General features: G+C 36.4%; 1 protein-coding gene across 1 annotated transcript; it reads left to right on the forward strand.

Annotated features, from left to right (window-relative positions):
- The first annotated feature begins 11841 nt into the window (after positions 1–11841).
- LOC127834791 (uncharacterized) lies at positions 11842–21234 on the forward strand. Its single transcript, XM_052360833.1, has 5 exons — positions 11842–11924; positions 15712–15840; positions 16111–16239; positions 18933–19049; positions 20676–21234. The coding sequence occupies exons 2-5, from the start codon at positions 15834–15836 to the stop codon at positions 20828–20830; spliced, it is 408 nt and encodes a 135-aa protein (XP_052216793.1). The 5' UTR covers positions 11842–11924; positions 15712–15833; the 3' UTR covers positions 20831–21234.
- Positions 21235–23153: the final 1919 nt, after the last annotated feature.

The raw sequence follows: 23153 nt of genomic DNA on the forward strand, positions 1-23153 counted from the left end.
AAAGGCCCTTTTGAAGAAATATGTTAATACATGTACTACCAATTAGTTGATTATTTATATATTGTTTATATAAAGATAAATGCACCATTTTGTGATAGTACAGTTATTCTTTAATTCTACATTTTTAGCAGAATGTTGGGGGACATATTTTTTTTGCCCTGTCTGTTGGTTGGTTGGTTTGTGCAAACTTTAACATTTGCCATAACCTTTGCAATATTGAAGATATCAACTTCATATTTGGCATGCATGTTTATCTCATGGAGCTGCACATTTTGAGTGGTGAAAGGTCAAGGTCATACTTCAGGGCCAAATAAATGGGGACATAGTGTTTCACAAACACATCGCTTGTTTTTCATTTCTTCATGTCGTAAGTAATGCATGCCTTTCAACAGCAGCTTTATCATGGTCAACTGAGTTGCCATTATCAATAAAATGTAATTGTTTTAAGCTCCACTGGCCAAAGACCAGCGGGGCTTATGACATGGTCCTGTGTCCGTCGTGTGTGCGTGCGTGCGTTAACTTTTTCTTTAAACATCTTCTCCTCCTAACCTACTGGTCCAAATCTGATGAAATTTCTCAGGAATGATCCTGTGGTGAACCTCTTTTACATTTTTTTTCAAATTATGCCCCTGGGGTCAAATTGACCCTGCCCCGGGGGGTCAAAAAATTGAAAATTTGGTTATATAAGGCCTATTTTGTGCAAACTTTAAAAATCTTCTTGTCCATAACCATAAGGCCTAGGGCAACCAAATTTGGTATGTATTGACATCTTATAGTTCTCTACTTTGTTTGTTAAAATTATGATCCTGGGGTCAAATTTGACCCGGCCCCGGGGGGTCAAAAAATTGAAAATTTGCTAATATAAGGACTATTTTGTGCAAACTTTAAAAATCTTCTTGTCCGTAACCATTGGGCCTAGGGCTACCAAATTTGCTATGTAGTGACATTTCAAAGTCCTCTACCAAGTTTGTTCAAATTATGCCCCTGGGGTCAAATTTGACCCTGCTCCGGGGGGTTAAAAAATTGAAAATTTGCCAATATAAGGCCTGTTTTGTGCAAACTTTAAAAATCTTCTTGTCCATAACCATTGGGCCTAGGGCTACTCAATTTTGTATGTAGTGACATCTTATAGTTCTCTATCAAGTTTGTTCAAATTATGCCCCTGGGGTCAAATTTGACCCTGCCCCGGGGGGTTACAAAATTGAAAATTTGCTTATATAATGCCTATTTTGTGAAAACTTTAAAAATCTTCTTGTCCATAACCATTGGGCCAAGGGCTACAAAATTTGGTATGTAGTGAAATCTTATAGTCCTCTACCAAGTTTGTTCAAATTATGCCCCTGGAGTCAAATTTGACCCTGCCTGGGGGGTCAGAAAATTAAAAATTTGCTTAAATAAGGCCTATTTTGTGAAAACTTTAAAAATCTTCTCGTCCATAACCATTGGGCCTAGGGCAACCAAATTTGGTATGTATTGACATCTTATAGTCCTCTACTTTGTTTGTTAAAATTATGATCCTGGGGTCAAATTTGACCCTGCCCCGGGGGGTAAAAAAATCGAAAATTTGCTTATATAAGGCCTATTTTGTGCAAACTTTAAAAATCTTCTTGTCCATAACCGTATGGCATAGGGCTACCAAATTTGGTATGTAATGCCATCTCATAGACCTCTACCAAGTTTGTTCAAATTAAGCCCCTGGGATCAAATTTGACCGTTCCCCAGGGGTCACACAATTGAATATTGGGCCCATTTTGTGCAAACTATAAAAATCTTCTTGTTCATAACCATTGGGCCTATTTTTACCAAATTCGGTAGGTAGTGACATCTAATAGTTCTCTACTTAGGTTATTCAAGTTATGCCCCTAGGAACAAATTTGACCTTGCCCCAGGGGTCACAAAAATAAACATATGCTTAAATAAGGCCTATTTTGTGCAAACTTTAAAAATCTTTTTGTTCTTAATTATAGAGCATAGGGCTACTAAATTTGGCATGTAGTGATATCTAATAGTCCACTACCAAATTTGTTCAAATTATTCCCCTGGGGTCAAATTTGACCCGGCCCCGGGGGTCACAAAACTGAACATATGACGTTTACCAGTGGAGATTACTGCGGCCGTTTGGCTGTGACCAACAACAACATCAACATCTTGTAAACATGAGATAAAACCCTGTCATTTAGTGCCATTTTAGGTCAGATGGTGACTGCTTACAAAGGCATTGAAGTAAGAACATGTGTTATGAATGTTTTTCTTATAAAATGAAAAAAGTCGGGTTTTATTTAAATATGTCGAAAGTGACCATATATCCGGATGAAAATATTTTGGATGACATGTTAATTTCATGTCTTTTTTGTAGTGTTAAAACCAGTTTAATAATATATTATTGATTTTAAAAACACAACTTCCATGAACATAATTATTTCAAGGAAAGTCAATATATGATACTGCACGGTAAACTCAAACTTTGTATCCAATAGAAGGTGTTGACATTAATGAAGTGTAATGTTCTTAACTATCGTATATGCTGCTTTTTAATAACTAATGATTCATTGTTCCATTTGTGAATTTTGACTGATCATGAATTGTTTAAATGATTGTCAATTGCTCAACAATCTATATATATTTCTGACCATTTAATAATTTTCTTAATATAAGTTATGAATTGATCTTAAAAGTCAAATGCATTACTTAATTAAATACATTTATAAATATAAAGAAATAATCTTTAGATTATCATTATATTCTCAGGCCTGTTGGTCTTAGGGATGTGTGGGTTGATGAGCAATTTCTCCTTTTATCACAATTATTTCTACCCTACCTGATCATTTCCTTCATATTCCATTTTAATTCAATTGACGTCTGCAACCTCTTTCAAATTGGGAAAGTCCAAAATGTGTTGTTTGGTAAAGGGTTAAGGCATTTTGATTCCTATGGGTCTTGTGAATCTGTTTCAAATCAAATGCATAGATTTGATCGTCAGCATCTAAAAATATGTGAAATAGAAAGAACGGCAATATCTTGTGGAGAGATAAATGTACCTACGTTATAAGCAAAGGACCTGTGCAACAATTCCCGGGCTTTTTTGTCTGTTTAGTTAACACGGTAGTAACTTTTTCCATATATAAAAATGCTCACCCTTCCAACTTTAAGCGCCCAGTGGGACGAGGGATAGAAAGATAAAGTCACATGCTTGAGTACATTTCAACCCATGCACATTACACGTTTTTTTCGCAAAGAAAAAACAGTGGAGCGATACAGGGCCATCATGGCCCTCTTGTTATTTGGTTCTTTGTGTTTTATGCCTCCCCCCCCCCCGATAGGGTTGAATATACCAGTCATACTTTCCATCTGTTAGATGTTTATGAAATAAAAATGCAGAACAACAACCAAATGTGTATGATTTGTTATTTAAACAATACACACAAAAGTTCATAAAAATACAAGCATTCCATATACAATCGGCATAAGCATATGCTAAAATTAGAAATACAAATTGCCAACTAAAATGTAATAACCATTCCTCTGCACTGTCTTCAGAGTGTCTGAAGAGGTTCGCTCCTTTCAACTACTATGCTAGCAAGACTGAAACTTGCCTCAGCATAGAGGATCAACTCTTTATGGTACATAAAAGTCACAACTAATTTTTTTACAAAATGATTTTGGAATACAGCATCATATACACGAAATATTGTTTGAAGGAATTTTACAGGTACACAAAGTAATTCAAGTAGTTTTCATTCGATCCTCACCAAACTTGGTCAGAAGTTGTATTCAGATGATGACTAGATCAAGTTTGAATATGGGTTATGCCGGATCAAAAACTAGGCCATTGGGCCATTTAGTGCGTTTTAAACATTCAGCATGTTGTCTGCTCTCTAATTCAAGTAGTTTTCATCCAATATCTTTACCAAACTTGGTCAGAAGTTTTATGATATCTCCGCCAAGCTTGAATATGGGCCATGCTGAGCCAAAAACTAGGTCATAGGGTCACTTAGTGCGTTATTTAACATTCAGCATGATGTCCGCTCTCTTATTCAAGTAGTTTTCATCCGATCTTCAACATACATGGTCAGAAGGTTTTTCTAGATGATGTGTAGGTCAAGTTTGAACATAGGCCGTGCCGGGTCAAAAACTCGGTCATTGGGTCACTTTTACTGTGAAAAAGCTCTAGTTTGAATCAATTTCATATTTATCTGCTATTTCCTTTAACATAGGAGCCTTAAGATTAACAAGACAGCAACACAATTTAAAAATTTTTGTCGATAAATGTCTATTGTGCAAATATATGATCTAAAATATCATAATTGTTTATCCTTTCATTTACCCTTTCTACATGAATTCGGCTCCTTCCAATTTTAAAGCAAAGTAAAGCTTCCTCTTTTATGAAATGACCTTTACTAGAAAGAAAAGGAGGAATGTTTAAAGAAACTCCAGCAGGAAGTTTATCAAAAATATTGAAGCCCTTATCAGACAAAATCAAGTCACCTGGTTTAAGTTCCTATAATATTTTCGAGTGATCAACAATAGCTGCATCTGATGTAGAGCCTGGATAAAGATATGAACAAAAAACTAATGCACCATTTGGAGCAACACATGTGACATAACAGCTTTTACAGTTTGTCTACTATTATCATTACTATAAGAAAATGTTTGATGGTTCATGTTACAAGGAACATCCTGCACAATTTCTATAGCATCCATTGCAATTCTTGCAGAACTAAAGTCTTCAAATGACTTCGGCATGCATTTGAGTTGGCTTGGAATTCCTACTTTAAGTAAAATTCCTTCAAACAATATTTCATGAAGCACAGAAATATATGTATTTATAATGTTCGAAACAGTTCCACTGCTTGTATCGAATCTAACTGCCAAATCTAAGTCCTTACAATTCAGACGTAATTTCATAAGGGTGATTAATAGTTGATCCTCTAGGCTGAAGCAGGCTACAGTCCAGCCAGCATAGTAGTTGAATGGAGCCAACCTCTTCAGAACACCCACCAGGACTTGGAAGACATCAACAGGAAAAGATGTGTAGAGCAGCATCTGAAATAAAACAGTGTGACATGAACATATTGAGTTGTGAGTGAGCAATGTTTTAACTGCGGTAGGAAATAAAAAAGATTAGAAATTATATACAAATAAAGCTTTTTAATACAATCAACATAACATTTGTACTTTACTGACTTTATTCCATATTTTGTGTAACAAAAAATCATTCGGATTCAGTGATATAATTATTCTATATGTTCCAACTTAAAAAGAAAAGCAATTAGCCCCTTATAGGTATACAAGAGATGTGTTCATCAGAAACACAATGCCCCCTACTGTGCCGCTTTGAAATATTTTATTTATTTTTTTCCTTTGACCTTGAAGGATGACCTTGAACTTTCACCACTCAAAATGCGCAGCTTCATAAGATACACATGTATGCCAAATATCAAGTTGCTATCTTCAATATTGCAAAAGTTATGGCCAACATTTAAGTTTTTTTTCGGAAGAACGGACGGACTGACATACTGACTGACGGACAGCTCAACTGCTATATGCCACCCTACCGGGGGCATAATAAAAGTCATTCATATACTTGTGCACAGTATCGAAATGATGGATTGTACCGAATTGCAAATGGAACAACAATAACAAAACAAGAAACTTGTATTATAACCAGAATGAATGAATGACATATTTTGTTACGTATTTTTTCATTGAGTACATTTTACAAGTATAAAAACAAATACCTTATCATTGTCATCAATAATGCCCTGAACCGACATTTTGGATGGGCGAACTTTCATGCGGCCAAGTTCACCCTCTAGACGGGCTATCTCCCTTTCTAACTCTTGAACTGCAAATGAAAAAAAAAGAAAACTTTTATTATTAAAATGTTGCTGTATATTGAATGTCAATCAGTGATTTTTTACACGCAAGTCCTGCATCCTATACTCACAAAAACCTCTAGGAATGCAAAGTTTCGAATAATGTGAGTCCAAAAAATGCATTGAAATTTATAAAAAAAAAATAATATCGTTTAATAAATTGGACTCATTTTTTCATTTCTGGGGCTCATAGATTTGCCAGTAATTGAGTCCCAGGACTCAGATTAGAAAATTTGTAAAAACCTATCACTTGTCACGAACACTGTATTATGTGAATTTTGAATAAGACATCAAACTGGGAATGGATATCCTTTAAGTGATTTTCTCAAACAAAACTAATCATTTTAGATCTGAATTTATTTTATCAATACTTCAAGCTTAAAAAGCAATTTTCCATGACTTTTTCATTAACAGTGATTGTAATTATATCATTTTAATTGTATTTTAAAACTGTGTTCATGCGCGGCATGGACACAGTCTTATTTTATGAGGATTATAATAAAAATTCATAATAAATCCAGTTAAATCCAGAAAAATCCAGACACTGCAAAATCTACCTGTCTCCAGCACATAATCTGTCTTGCGTTAATTTAATTCTACTGCTAAAATTCAAGAGTTACAAAAAAATGTGTTTGTGTATACAAAAGTTTTGGAGAATTTAACACATAGGCAGACAAAAATAACCTCAGTATAAAGTTAAAGATCAATCTTTCATTTTGAGCGATATAAAAAATTCAAGCAAAATGTTTTTTTGTGAGTTTTGGTATGTTGGTTTTTGTGAGTCTTTGTAACACACAAAAAACCAACATACCGAAACTCACAAAAACCAACATACCAAAACCCACAAAAAACCAACATACCAAAACCCACAAAAAACCAACATACCAAAACGCAATAAAAACCAACTTTCCTAAACCCACATATGTGTACCAAGTGAGTTTTTTCTGTGTTTTACTCAGTTTTAACCAAGTTGGTAAAAATAACTACTTTAAACACAGAAAAAACCAACTTACTGAAACTCACAAAAACCAACATACCAAAACCCACTAAAAACCAACTTACCAAAACCAACAAAAAAACATTTATCGAAACCCACTATGGAACCAAGTGAATTTTTTCTGTGTTTTACACAGTTTTAACCAAGTCGGTAAGCTAAAAAGACCCACTTAAACCAACTGCCAATACCGCTATGTTTAACACGTATAAAACTCGTGTTTAACACGAGTTTTTCACACTAATTTGGGAAGGGCAGTACTGAATTTTCTCTGTCTAAAATTAGACTTTTAAAAATAGCCAAATAATAGCTTGACATTCCGCAAGCAGAAAATAATGGTAAAGGAAACAACTTTCATATGCAAACGTCTACTAAATAAAAAATATTGATTCATTTAAGATTTATTGTTCGTAATTTAACGACAACATTTTTGATGTCGGGTAATTTTGAACCCTATATAATAATAATTATCTTTATCCAGATGTGAAAACTCACTGGAAATGTACTTAATATGAAGTCCCATTCAAACGTGAAATAAAACTTATCAGTATATTTTTGTAATGTACAGTACTTTATTATAAATGTATAAAAATGTATGGATAAAAATAAGAATGTCATGTTAGCTGCTAAATCAATATTCAGATGCAAGTTTATATAATAATTATACTTTATTTGTTTTGTACATTTTTATTTTCGCTGTATTCAACAGTATTTCAGTCACAAATAAATGACCGGTCAGTTAACGTACTCACATGTTTACTTGGGTGGGGTGGTTTATCCAGGGCTTTTCAGCCTTTATATATAACAGGGGCCTATTAAAGGCCCCTTCCCAATTGAAAATTTCTTTGACATCATGCAGTTTTCCCAAAAATCCTAACTTACACCAGCTTTTTCATTTCCCAAAGTAATTTTAGCGAGAATTCTTCCCAAAATGAGCAATTTCTTCCCAAAATCCATAGGCAAGGGGCCTCTTCCCAATGAAGCGAGGAAAACCCCTGTTATCTGTATTATTAATACTCATGCGAGTTACAGATAACGGCCCTAATTGACTAAATGAAAGGGGCGAGTGGCCTTAGAAGAAATAATTTCATTACCAAACCTCACATATGGTGCTGAGCCTTAAGAATCGAACCTGCGATCCTCCAATTTGAAGGCTTAGCAGGGATATGTTGAAAATATGTTTAGAAGACACTGCACAGAAACAGAATGTTAAATAACACAGAAAATGTCATCCCTGATTAGCATGTGTCAACTGCACAAACCAACTTTGGGCAATCATTTACGGGCATGCATTAAGCCTGGGTTTGGAAAAAACGCACCTCGTAATATATTATTTATAAAATGAGTGATCGATCAACGAATTAACATTTACCATACAGTAACAGTACACGCATATTTATTAAGTTTTTAATTTTATTTCTAAAATCTCATAATTAGTTGACAATTTGGCGTTGAGTCGTTTCACAATTACAGAGATGAGCCGTTTAGCCATGCTGTGGTCACTAACAAGGCTATATCCTTGCTACAGGCTTTCAATGCGTTACATTTTTTTATTTTGAACTTTTTTAACATTTAAATTAGTTGTATACATAAGTTATAACGTTGGTCATGACTATTGACGTTGAGAGCATTTACTGCATATATATTATTCAAATGCACAATAAATTCTCAATACACTGCCGCAGTAGTAATTATTTTATCAACTATATAAAAATATCAAATTATTATAGATACCTGAATGTTTTGTTTATATTTTAAAGGTTAATTAAATTCCCATCATTGATATTACATGTTATTCAAAATGTTGTTTGACGTCCCAAAAAACCCGATGAGCGGTTCAGACTACCCGACATAATCTTATTTCACGTCAAAATTTTATTCATTAAAAGATATCGTATATAGGAAAAAACAGAATGCTTACTTATTTTACATATATGCCATCAAAAACAAACTAGCAATAACCAGATCAAAGTGTTTATACAATAATTTGTAATAAAATAGCTCAGGCGTTCGAATATACCCAACACCCTCTACATTCCCTAATTTGAATATACAACGGATCCGAAACGAATCCGAAATAATTGTCTAGATCAACCTGGATGCTTCTCGATGGAAGACATTAATTATTGTCAGAAACTATGTCAGAAAATGATCGGATTTAATAAATATTTGTTAAAACAACCTCGTACAAATTAAACGGCATTTTGGAAAACCTTGTAATTGACTCACCTTGTGTTTAAGGTTAAATCCGACGAATATGCCATCTTGAAATGTTTATCTAAAACGCGGCACCTAAATCTAACCGGCACTGTCTGGAGTCGAATGTGATTTTCGATATATATATTTTATCACGTTTAGTATTTATAAATAATGAACGAACTGTATTTCATGAATAAATAATTTCCTACCAACCTGTTTTAAAAGAAACTAATTTTAGCCTGAATTTCAACATTAAAATCGATGTACACTATCTAGGTTGGCGCTGAGAAATCTGAATAAAAATTCATGTTATTTCGAATGTTAGCTCCTAAAGGGTAAACATCTGCTTTATTTCTCACTAATGTACATAACTTTTAGAAGCCAATTTGAAAATTTAGTAGCCAATTTGGAGATTTCAGTAGTCATGGGCTATTTTGGCTGCTGGTAACGCTAACATAGACTAATCGCTCGGAACGTATACCGAGTTGATTTGGTCTTTAGAAACGTACAACTGGGATAAGAGTGCATCCAATCAGATTCTAACAAAGGCGTCATGAGATTTGCAAAATGAAAGTTAATTGGAGCAATATTTACAGGGGGTGGAGCAATGTTTACACTTTTTCACATCACGTGGTTTGCGGATTTGTGTATTATGTGTGTATACAAGATTTAAGTTCCATTCAAAGTGAGGACATCGCAATATTCATACAGTTAACGTAGGTCTTCGTCTAGATTGCTAATATGCAAAAACAATGTGAGGACCCGGGTTTAAGTCCTCTGTTTTCAAAATGTCCTCACTTTGCACGTCCTCGAATCAGTAGGTTAACAAATGCACACACACACACACACACACACACACACACACACACACACACACACACACACACACACACACACACACACACACACACACACACACACACACACACATACACACATACATATATATATTCATTCATAAAAATTTACTACTGCAAATGAAGTTCTATGCACTCGAAGTGTCACATTAACAATTCTTTACAATTATGAAATTAAATATTCGTTTATAAAATCGAACCCTATGTGATAAGCAATCACTTTATAAATATTTCCCAAGCGTACGTAAACATTCACGAATCATCAGACACCTATTCTCATTGATCAGATATCACGTGTGCATGTAATAGCTATCGCATGCGCACGATATCACTCGTGCGTGCACACGTAATAGCTATCGCATGCGCACGTATTAGGTATATCATTCTCACATAGTAACTATAGCCTGCTGTCCTAATTTTATTGCGAACATGATCAATACTATCGCCTGCGTATGTAATACTATCGCGTAGTCATGTCTTTACTTTCGCTAATGAAATAGCTCTATAAATGTCGCTGAACCATTAAACCACAGTTGCATCGACCTTTGCATGGCGCACTCACGACAGCCAAGATATATGCATAACGCAAAGGTGCTCGTTATGCAGTCGCCAGCAACGTTTCGAGCAGTGACTGGGCATAGTCTTAGATCGCCATGTCGCCGCGATTATTTCGACATCATTCCAAATACATTGAATATGACGTCTGCAAGAGGCACTGAAGAGAGCGCGTTTGGAACGCCGTAGCAACACATCTTTCGCATCTTCATCTCTGCAAGCGTTGTATAGACGCGCTAAAAAAGTTTTAGGGTCGGAGCCATCGGCGTGTTGTGTTGGCGTCCTTCAAACCCTTTTATACGCCAATAAAATGGCAAAAAGCAGCCACCACCAAATAAATAAAATTCGAGACATCTTCAGCTAGAAAATTGTTTTACGTTGTCACGTGCACAGAAGTGTCCATATCAGAATCGGGCTCGCATTCTTGACCAGACTCGAGCTGGGACTCTAGGCCAGACACGGGCTCGGACTCTCGGTCTCAGACTCGGTCTCTTTGCCAGGCTCGGACACGGACTCATGATCGGACTCGGGCACAGACTCATTGTCGGACTCGGATTCCGAGATACTGTCGTCACAGAGAGACACGTCCATGACCTCAACCGGTGGCCTTTCTCTACATGGCACACAAACAAAAGGGGTTCGATTACACCTTTCACCATTCTGTTGTACTGAGCAAGTGTTATTCCTAAAAGTATACAAATAGTCATGATATAAATGTTTTTGTTTCTTTTTTTTAATCCATTAAATTCATTTTTCTTTTCAAAATGATAAGGACTTACATGAAGCATTCGGTATTGCTTAATATAAAAAATACAATTAACACAGCTTTTTATTTATTTTTAAATATGTTAAGCTGCTTCTGTAAACATAAGTGCATTTAATTGATTTTTACGCCGTCATGGCTATACATGTAATAAATTCTAAAGCGTCACTGATAAATGTTCTAAAGTACTGGCAAAAATAAGGTTAATGCCAAATTCTAATATGACGATGACAATAGTTTTTATTAGGATGAAACTTTTACACATATTTATAGCCGTTGCGTACAATACCAAAAAAATCACAAAAAGCAAGAAAAACATATAAAAAACTTCACGTCTTTGATATATATACAAATAATTTTTAGGAGGGTAGTCGTTGACCAAATCGGGTACGAGTTGAATAGTGGGGGAACGTGTTGACCAAAAATTGGGTACGAGTTAACCAAATCGGGTACGAGTTGACCGAAGGTACGTGTTGACTTAAGGTACGAGTTGACTAGTTTCGCATGTTAGTGCAATCTCTTGCACGACGGTTACATTACATTGTATGTGAGAGCAAGGAACGACAACTCTGCGTGGAGATTGGTTAGTGCTGTCAACGGGTATCAAGGGCGCATGCGCAGAAAATCAACATGGCCGCCGCAAACTGACTCGTGACTTGGTTTTTGAGGAGATTTTCGAGGTAATATTGTGCATAGAAATGTCTGGACCCGTTTGAGGTTTCTGCGGTAGGTTATATACACTTCAACACCGTTATTTCGAACACCAGGTTATATACACTTCAACACCGTTATTTCGAACACCGATAATCCGAAGTCACCGTTATTTCGAATTATTTTTCGGGTCCCGATTGTGGTTCTTCTTTGTTCAATGTAAAATTTCATTTTTTATCCGAACTTCGTTAAACCGAATAAATCGTTAATTCGAAGTGATTATGTCGGTTCCAACACTATAATTCGCAACTTATTATCAATCTTTAATCCGAAGTTAAAACTGCAAAACACTGAGCGTAATTTTTACACCTATATCGTCTGCGCGTTGTGCGTCAAAGCCGATAATTAGTAAATTACACCTTTGTCGTCTGTGCGTAGCATGTTAATTTTATAATGTCGTCAAAAGCCGACGACGAGGCTGACAACACATGAATGAACATGATATCTAATCAACGTGTGACCACATGCATCAACGACGTAAGGCAGTTCTGCGAGCAAAACACGCGCGGAAGTCAGTTCTTCAATTTCCTTGACAAATTGGAGCAATATGTTACACGCGTCCAGTTTAGTGCTGCTAACGCCGGTGTTAAGAGGGACATCGCGTCTTATTTAAAAAACAGTGACAGCGATTTTCTTTGTCCAATTGGAAAAGTACCCGTACCGGTTCAATTGGGAAAAATCGAGTCGTGAAAACCTCAAAATTGGGAAAAATAGAGTCGTGAAAACCTCAAATTGGGAAATTGGTTTATTTGATTATTTGCTCCCAAATACTTTAAAATTCAAAAAACTAAGTGTTTTCAAACTGTCAATATTATATTTACCTAGGTTAAAGCCATATAGCTGCAAAAGGAAACTAACTAAAAAAATTTTTTTTTTACCTTAAATTGGTAATTTTTGGGACAGCAATTGGGAAATTTGTAGTTTTTTCGTAATTGGAAAAGTGCCGTTTACCGGTACTTTATGGAGAAGAAAAACAGTCGCTGAGTGAATTCATTTCCGAAAATGTATTCATATGTATTTACATGTATGATGCGCTATGCATCAGGGTTTTTTTTTGGCCTGATTTTATAGCCGAAATTCGGCTATGTTCCCAATCCCAAAAGTATACTTTTTTCCCAAAATGTGGCAAAAAATTCCCAATTTCCAAAAAAAAAGAGTCTAATGCGTATTTTATCTCATTTTCAATTCAATTACATCTAACAAAGTATTATATGATTTTGTTCTTTTAATTTGAATGATTATAAAGAAATCAAATTTAGTATTTCCCTAATCAGTGGACTTTTCATGTGGAAAAAAGGCTAATTAATTTATTTTCCCAATTTCATGAAAATGCCGATAAAATTCCCAATTCCAAAGCCATGGGCTATCTTCTCAAAAAGTGGAAAAAAAAACCTGTGCATTATATTTTATATGTTCTGTAATTAGAGAACAATAAAAAGAAGAAAAAGAATGACTAGCAGATGACCCCTTTTGATTTTGAGGTCACTAGGTCAAAGGTCAATGTCACGGTGACCCGAAATAGTAAAATGGTTTTCGGATGATAACTCAAGAAAGCATACGCGTAGGATCATGAAACTTCATAGGTAGATTGATCATGACTTGCAGATGACCCCTATCGATTTTGAGGTCACAAGGTAAAAGGTCAAGGTCACGGTGACCAGAAATAGTAAAATAATTTTCGGATGATAACTCAAGAACGCTTTTGCCTAGGATCTGACACTTCTGAGGTACATTGATCGTGACTCGCAGATGACCCCTATTAATTTTCAGGTCACTAGGTCAAAGGTCAAGGTCACAGTGACAAAAAACGTATTCACATAATGGCTGCCGCTACAACGGACAGCCCATATTTTTTAAATAAAGCAGTTCACAAAATTATAATAAATAAGTAATAACTGAAGCAACAAACTCCTCAGAGGCCACCTACTGGTTTTAAGGCTCAAGTAGGGTTCAAACCCACAGCATTTACTTTTTGTGGTCAAAAAGTGCATTGATACAATCCAAAGGTGTACCGGGTAATCTAACATTTACTGTAAAGACATTGTGAGGTACAAGGCGCACACACACACACACATACACACTAGAAAAACAGTACATACAGATAGAGGTATTCACAAAAAAGTAAAACTTAAAGTTGGTGTGTATTGACATCTGAAAATGTTAAAACGCTGTGAGGTACCAGGCACACACATGCACGCAGAAGAATGTTATGTACTTAACTGAACACATACAGACAGAGGTATCCATAGTCTATCGTAAAGGTAATAAATATATGAATAAAAAACATGGAGGAAATAATGACCAGAAATGTGTTGAAGTTTAGCAGAGCCAGCTCATCAGACCAATTTATCATGGTCTATGATCTCATTTACTACAATAATCAGACCCACCTCTGCACTTTGGCCTTTGGTGCTCATTTTGGAACCACAAGAGCTTGAATTTGAGTTGTTTTTGAACAACACTGGACGGCTCATTTCTAGAACCACTCCCATTTTTATGTGCCAGAAAAGAAATATCACATGTTAATGGTTTTATCTTTAATCAATTGGATTTTGCACCTCCATACAGTTTTTCTTTTTTTTAACAAATCAGTTCACAAAATTATCATTCATTGGTCATAACTGAAGTAACAACCTTTTCAGATGCCACGGACTGGTTGTATGGCCTAATATGGGTTCAAAACCACAGCCTGTAGTTATTGTGGTACAAAAAATGAATACAAATGTAGCAGGGTTCGGTATAAGGGGAACTTATACTGCCTTGCTATATGAGCTAGCTTTTATAGCGACGCGGTAGAGTGTCTGCCTGATTTGGAACCGGGAGGTCCCGGGTTCGATCCCCATGGTGGTCTGGCATTTTTCTGGCTGGGTTACACAAACAAAATGTGTAATATAACATTTACTAAACAGACATTGTGAGGTACGAGGAACACACACACACACTCGAAACACACTACATACAGATAGAGGTATTCACCAAAATGTTATTCTTTAAGTAATTTGTAAGGGATCACAATCAAATATCCAAAATAACCCGAAGATAGCTGATCATTTTTTTTTAATACAATCCTTACCCCTTAAGCTTGCCCTTTCTTTGCTTGAAACTGGAAAATTGAACGGCCGTGTATGGGAAAAAGACAGTGGCAAATATTGGACATTTTTTTCGGATACAATTGTATTTATTTTAGATTTTTATGCTCCCGGCATCTACTGATGCCGGAGGCATATAGCGATTGACCTGCCCGTCCGTCCAGGATAAGTAGATTTTACCGCTTCTATTAATTTTTGTTCTGTTTTTTGTCAGATTAAATTTTATTTTGAGAGCATTGACCTTGAAACTTTTAAATGTTTATAAATGTATGCCACTAGGAGATGCAATTCTTAGAAAGTGTCCTGCCTTTTAACAGTATTGTGACTTTCTGGGAATTTGTTTTTGGGTGCATACCTCTGTATGATGGCACTGCTTCTTGCTACTAAGTGCTTTCTTAAGGTTTTGTTTGGCCTGTCTGTCATTTTGTCTGTCTCAAAACTTTAAGGACAAAAATATGGGTCAAAATCTCTCAAACAATAAGGAAAACACTCGTTTAGGTTTACAAAAATGTGGAAAAAGGGGGCTTAAGTCATCCTATGGTGACAGCTCTTGTTTGACCATATGTTAAGTGTAGCTCTGGAGGGCATAGACCAGACCAGTGCTAAACTTCCTGGATCACTTTATTACAGTGTACATTAACATAGTGTATTTTTCTCCTTTTACTAGACACAAAGCAGGATGTGGAGGCTGTGCCAATATCCCCGACCGCAGCGGTACATCAGGGTTGCAGTGTCGGTTCAAAACAAGATGAGGTGCCAAAGCCCCAGATAAATGACGCTTTCAAGTACATGACTGGTAGGTTCATTGGTTAGATACTTAAGCACTTGCTATGTATGTACCTCTGTTCTTTAACAGCTGTTCATCATCTATATGCGTGAATACCTCAGTATGATCTTGAGGACTTTGTATGGGTGTGTACCTCCGTATAATTGCACTGTTTCTTGTGTGTTCCTCAACTTGCTTGGATGGTTGGTTGCAATATAGCCTAGAACAGACCTGTACAAACTGCCTGGATCACTTCATTACAGTCTACATTAACATGGTGTCTTTTTCTCCTTTTTCTAGACACAAAGCAGGATGTGGAGGCTGTGCCAATATCCCCGACCGCAGCGGTACACCAGGGTTGCAGTGTCGGTTCCAAACAAGATGAGGTGTCAAAGCCCCAGATAAATGACGCTTTCAAGCACATCACTGGTAGGTACCTTTGTTAGTTACTTTAGCACTTGCTACATCAGTATCTTTACTATTGCACTGAAACTTGTATACTTAAGGTTTGTTTGAAGGCAGGTTTTGTGTAAGTCCAGATGACCTTGACCAGACCAGTACAGAACTCCCATGATCACTTCATTATAGTCTGTATTACATCTTTTTCACTACTTTCCAGATGGCGTGCAGGAAGATGTGACGGCTGTGCCAACATCCCCGACCAGTGCGGTACAGCAGGGTTGCAGTGTCGGTTCAAAACCAAATGAGGTGTCAAAGCCACAGATAAATGACGCTTTCAAGCATATGACTGGTAGGTACCTTTGTTAGTTACTTTAGCACTTGCTATGTATGTACCTCTGTTCTTTAACAGCTGTTCATCATCTTTATGCGTGAATACCTCAGTATGATCTTGAGAACTTTGTATGGGTGTGTACCTCTGTATAATTGCACTGTTTCCTGTGTGTGCCTCCGCTTGCTTGGATGGTAGGTTGCAACATAGCCTAGAACAGACCAGTACAAACTACCTGGATCACTTCATTACAGTCTACATTAACATGGTGTCTTTTTCTCCTTTTTCTAGACACAAAGCAGGATGTGGAGGCTGTGCCAATATCCCCGACCGCAGCGGTACACCAGGGTTGCAGTTTCGGTTCAAAACAAGATGAGGTGTCAAAGCCCCAGATAAATGAGGCTTTCAAGAACATGACTGGTAGGTACCTTTGTTAGTTACTTAAGCACTTGCTATGTATGTACCTCTGTTCTTTAACATCTGTTTGTCATCTGTATGCGTGAATACCTCAGTATGATCTTGAGGACTTTATGTGGGTGTGTACCTCTGTATAATTGCACTGTTTCCTGTGTGTGCCTCCGCTTGCTTGGATGGTAGGTTGCAACATAGCCTAGAACAGACCAGTACAAACTACCTGGGTCACTTCATTACAGTCTACATTAACATGGTGTCTTTTCTCCTTTTTCTATACACAAAGCAGGATGTGGAAGCTGTGCCAATATCCCCAACTGCAGCGTTACATCAGGGTTGCAGTGTCGGTTCAAAACAAGATGAGGTTTCAAAGCCCCAGATAAATGACGCTTTGAAGCACATGACTGGTAGGTTCATTGGTTAGATACTTAAGCACTTGCTATGTATGTACCTCTGTTCTTTAACAGCTGTTTGTCATCTTTATGCGTGAATACCTCAGTACGATCTTGAGGACTTTGTGTGGGTGTGTACCTCTGTATAATTGCACTGTTTCCTGTGTGTGCCTCCGCTTGCTTGGATGGTAGGTTGCAACATAGCCTAGAACAGACCAGTACCAGTGTTTTTTATGCCCCCGGAAGGCATATAGCAGTTGACCTGTCCGTCCGTCAGTCTGTCAGTGTGTCAGTCTGTCCGTCCGTCCGAAAAAAACTTAAACGTTGGCCATAACTTTTGCAATATTGAAGATAGCAACTTGATAATTGGCATGCATGTGTATCTCTTAAAGCTGCACATTTTTACTGGTGGAAGTTCAAGGTCAAGGTCATTCTTCAAGGTCAAAGGTTAAAAAAAAAATATTTCAAAGCGGCGGTATCATGAAGCTGCACATTTTGAGTGGTGGAAGTTCAAGGTCAAAGATAAAAAATATTTTTATTTCAAAGCGGCGCAATAGGGGGCATTGTGTTTCTGACGAACACATCTCTTGTTATGTCTGTCGGTCTGTCCACCAAATGTTTTCGGGATGATAACTCAAGAACGCTTAGGCCTAGGATCATGAAACTTCATATGAACATTTATCATGACTGGAAGATGACCCCTATTGATTTTCAGGCTACTAGGTCAAGGTCACAGTGACTCGAAAGAGTAAAATGGTTTCAGGATGATAAGTCAAGAATGCATACGCCTAGGATCATGAAACTTCATAGGTATATTGATAACGACTGGCAGATGACCCCTATTGATTTTCAGGTCACTAGGTCAAAGGTCAAGGTCACAGTGACAAAATCGTATTCACACAATGGCTACCACTACAAATGACAGCCCATATGGGGGGCATGCATGTTTTACAAACAGCCCTTGTATTTGTTTAGATTTTGAAAAAAAGTACTTCTTTCATTTGGTTATTTATGACCTTAGATATCCAGTATATTTAGAAATTCTCCACACCATTTCTTTATTATGAATTGGGTAAGGGTTTCTAGTGTATGTGTAGTGATTTTGTTCTACACCAGTACATCATCTACACCTTTGTCTGGAGTTTACACTTGTGTGTAAAGTGTTGTTCCAGATTCGCATGTGCATTTTGCACAGAAACATCCTTAAAAAAATAATAATATCTTGTGCAGTCCACACAGGCTATTCTGGTACAACACTTTCCGCTTAAATGGATTTTTAGGTTTTAAGAGTTTCTCTTCTTAATGAAAATCCAGTATAGGCGTAAAGTGTTGTACCAATATATCCTGTGTGGACTGCACAAGCTATTCAGGGACGAACTGAACGCCTTTTATGGATTTTTTTAAAGGCAATTTGTTCTTAGCAAACATCTAGTTTAGGCAGAAAGTGTTGTCCCAGTTTAGACTGTGCGGACTGCAGAGGCTTATGTCTTAACACTTTAGGCAATTGTATGAAACCCAGTTCTATTCCAGAATGCTGCATATGAACTGTGTGAAGGTCTCTAATGTATGTTTATTTTGTTTTGCATTAGTACCACAACAAGACGTCTACGAACAGTTTGCTGAGAATTTACTAGCATCAGTTTTCCCACAAGGCCTGGCTGCAGCCTCCAAGCACGTTCATGACAGAGACTCAAGCACAGCTACAGGTTTAGTGAATTACTTAATATTTAACCATTCCCACTTAGATGCAAAGTGAAAATGGCAAAGTGTAAACAGCATAAAACCAGAACAGCGAGCGAATAACTCGCAATCTGTTCAGGTTTAATGCATTGCTGCTCATCAATATCTAAGGGTTGGAAAAAAACCTTTAAAATTTGAATCTTGTAAGAAAGATATTTGATTAAATTCAACTTTCTGAGAGACTTCATACGTGTCAAAATACTTATCTAAGTGGTAAAGGGTTAATAGTTAAAACAAAACTGTGGAAAGAAAGCTAGACATGTTAAGTTGAAAATGCTTTAAAATAAGAGTAAATGTCATATATGTAGTATAATTATGCCCCCAAAGGAGGGCATATAGTGATCGCACCGTCCGTCCATCTGTCTGTCCGTCTGTCCTTCCGTCACACTTTGCGTTTTGGTTTCGCATTTTGGTTTCGAAAAATGCTCATAACTTCTATGTCCCTTCACATAGCAACTTGATATTTTGCATGCATGTGTATCTAATGGAGCTGCACATTTTGAGTGGTGAAAGGTCAATGTCATCCTTCAAGGTCAAAGGTCAAAAAACATGTATCAAAGGGGCGGAGTAGGGGGCATTGTGTTTCTGACAAACACATCTCTTGTTTTTTACAAATAGGTTTCCGTTGTCCGTGCGTGCGTTAGACTTTTTATTGTTTACGAGATAAAGTCCACAGTTTTCATCAGGTTCTTTTCAAACTTCTTCAGTGTCTTTATATTAATGATGACTCGAACTCTATTGAAAGAGGGTTACATCAGAGTAAAAAGTCCAGAATTATCTCCCCTTGAATTTGAGAAAATTGTGAAATAAGGCTTGTTTACGCAATAAAGTCCACAGTTTTCATCCAATCATTTCCCAACTTGCACAGTGTCTTTATCTAAATGATGAGTCAAACCCTATTGAAAATGAGCAATATCGGAGTTATAAGTCCAGAATTATCTCCCCTTGAATTTGAGAAAAAATAAAAATCTTTAACATTTTGCCATAACTTTTGCAATATTGAAGATAGCAACTTCATATTTGGCATGCATGTGTATCTCATGGAGCTGCACATTTTGAGTGGTGATAGGTCAAGGTCATCCTTCAAGGTCAAAGGTAAAAAAATAAATAATTCAAAGCGGCGCAGAAGGGGACATAGTGTTTCCAACAAACACATTTCTTGTTTCTTTACATATAAAGTTCTATCCTTTTGAAACTTCAACGGATGTTTTATGTCATCAAGGGCCAGAACCCCATTGAGAGTGAAGAAAATTTGTCCAACTTATTGTTGAAAAGGAGCCATTTGAAGTTTAAATTTTACGTTTCATCTTGTTTATGCGGTAACTTTCCCATTTTTGTCAACCATCTTTTGTGTGCAAATACCACTGTGTTAGTTTGGGAAATTTTGTGTGCGGGTCTGTGTTCTCTATCCAAGCCCTTGCTAGGTTTAAAAATGTTATTGAATGGGTCTGTTTCACATTAACTGTTGTGTGCCAATGTTTATAAAGTATTAAGGGGGAAACAGAAATTGCTTTTTATAATAAAAAGCTACCAGGTTTATTGTGAGGCAAGTCATTTGACTTGTCATTCAATTAATGTTTGATATATTTCAGGAGAAGTAGTGAAGCTTACAGAAGATCAGCACAGGCTACTTAAAACTTTGTTCAAAACAAATATAGCAATAAGAAGAGAACTACAGAAAGATGAGTGTGAAAAGGTTTCTAGGAAACATGAAGCTCTTCAGAACCTCACCTGGAAAAAAAATTAAGAACACTGTCCATAATTGGATAATGGCTGAGAAACGGAAAACATAAAGATATTAACATTCAGAATGTAAGGCTCATTTACTGAAATGGATCATCATTATGTGACTGAATTACTGTAAAGGATAAGCACTATTAGACTAATTGTTAATCATTATGTGATTGAATTGTTGTAAAGAATGAACACTGTAAGGCTAATTATCCCCCGCCATAGGCGAAGGGATATTGTTTTGGCGTTGTCCGTCCGTCTGTCTGTCTGGCACTTTTGTGTCCGGAGCCATACTTTGGAACTGCTTCGGCGGATTTCATTGAAACTTGGTATGAGTATATATATGGATAAGAGGATGATGCACGCCAAATGGTATTGTACACCATCTGTTAATAACGGAGTTATGGTTCTTGTATCTTGAAAAAAAATGCTTTTTAATATATGCTTAGAGATTTATTTCCATTAACACGTGAACCAGAGCCATGAAAATTGCCATGGGTGTTTTCAATCATCTGGGGTGCTTCACATTCAACACCCATAATCCTAGGGGCTAAGGTCAAGGTCACACATTGAGGTCAAAGGTCACAAATTTGTTGAATTCTTCATTACTTAGTTATTCCTTTACTATGCATCAAGGTATTCACATCAAGGGTCAAGGTTACACAAATACTTCATGTAAGGTCGTACGCTAAACCCCTAAACTGACCAGCATTTTTTCCATAATTATGTATACATCTTTGTACTGACTTGTATGTCCTTCTCTCATAATTATATTGCGCCAAAGGCGGAGGGATATCATATTGATGTTGTCCATCTGTCCATCTGTCAGTATGTTCATCCGTCTGATTTGCACCCATCTTTGAACAAAATGTATGTGGCGGGGGATATCAATTCAACGAATTTGCTTGATCATCATTTTAAGATTGATCATCTGTAAAGGATAAACATTGTAAGGCTAATTGATCATCATTATGTGATCGTCAATGATTATATGTGCAGTGATTGAATTACTGCAGAGTGTGAGCAATGTTAAGCTAATTGATAATCAATGAGTACTGTGAGGCTACTTTTAATCCTCATTATGTGACTGAATTACTGCAGAGGAAAGGCACTTTTATGCTAATTGATCGTCATTGATTATATGTACAGTGATTGAATTACTGCAGAGTATGACCACTATTGGGTTTATTGGCCATCATTATATAATTGTTGTGTGATTGGATTGCTGTAGAAAATGAGCACTGTTAAGGTGATTGACCATAAATATATGACAAAAATACTATAGAGAAACAACACTGTCTGGATAATTAATCATCATTTTATGAAAGAAATACTGTAAATACTTATAAAACAGTTCAGTATGAGCTTATTTCATGGACTAGTAATTCCTTTTTAGGTGTTTTTTTGTTATTTCAAACAAGGATTAACAATGTTCTAGTTATTATTTGAGTAACTTGTTTTAATTTTTTAAGCAATTCTGAAAAAGTTCATTAAATTTTTATTTTAAAAGATAAATCTAGACAGATCATGTTTATTATATATGTTTATTAGCTTACCTGATATTATATATCATACAATTAACACTTTAGAATTTTTGCTCATGCCTTTTTGCCTTATTTTATATTTCTGAGCAATTCTGATACTAAAACTTTGTTGGTTTCCTAAAATGTGCTCACATTGGTGTTTATATCCCTTTGGCAAACATTTGAGCTGGAAAATGTTCGAATTTAAATAACTTTTTTATTACCAATAGGAATTAATCTCTCGTAAGGGATTTATTGAATGACTGCACTGATATAAATATTGCAATAACCATTATCAAATAATGTTGGATATAACACTGAGAAACTTGTGGCTGCATGTTAACTTGAAAGAATGCTGTGGTGTCTTTAGGTCTTTTATGTAGTACCACATGTTGTTTGACGGATTCAATGCCAGAGTTCAAAAGAGATTTTCTACTTACATTTTCTCAGTTTATCATTGACCTCCTGTAAAGGACCTTTCTCCATGACTGCCCTCATATAAAATTCTACCAAGCTCCAGCAGGAGGGGTGGTTTTCACTCCTGGTGTTAATTTTGGCCCAATCTTAATGAAACATGGTCATAATGTTACTATTGATGAGTTCCACATTGGGTTGTTTTGATAAAAAAAATAGGTCACTGGGTCAATTTATAGAAAAACCTTGTTAACACTCGAAAAGTTCTCAATTTGGTCCCAATCTTGCTGAAACTTGGTCATAATGTTACCCTCTAAAATCTTAGACAAGGTTGTTATTGGATTGTCCAGACTAAACAAGGTGTTACTAGCTTGAAGACAAGAAGTTGGGGAGTAATGGTCC

Source organism: Dreissena polymorpha, chromosome 6, assembly GCF_020536995.1.
Source record: "Dreissena polymorpha isolate Duluth1 chromosome 6, UMN_Dpol_1.0, whole genome shotgun sequence".
NCBI classification, from domain to species: Eukaryota; Metazoa; Mollusca; class Bivalvia; order Myida; family Dreissenidae; genus Dreissena; species Dreissena polymorpha.

Bases quoted from the DNA above. Each gene is read 5' to 3' on its own strand.
- LOC127834791 (XM_052360833.1), top strand. The intron at 16,240-18,932 runs GTAGGTACCTTT...GTTTTGCATTAG, and splicing joins CGCTTTCAAGCACATCACTG to TACCACAACAAGACGTCTAC. The intron at 19,050-20,675 runs GTTTAGTGAATT...GATATATTTCAG, and splicing joins AGACTCAAGCACAGCTACAG to GAGAAGTAGTGAAGCTTACA.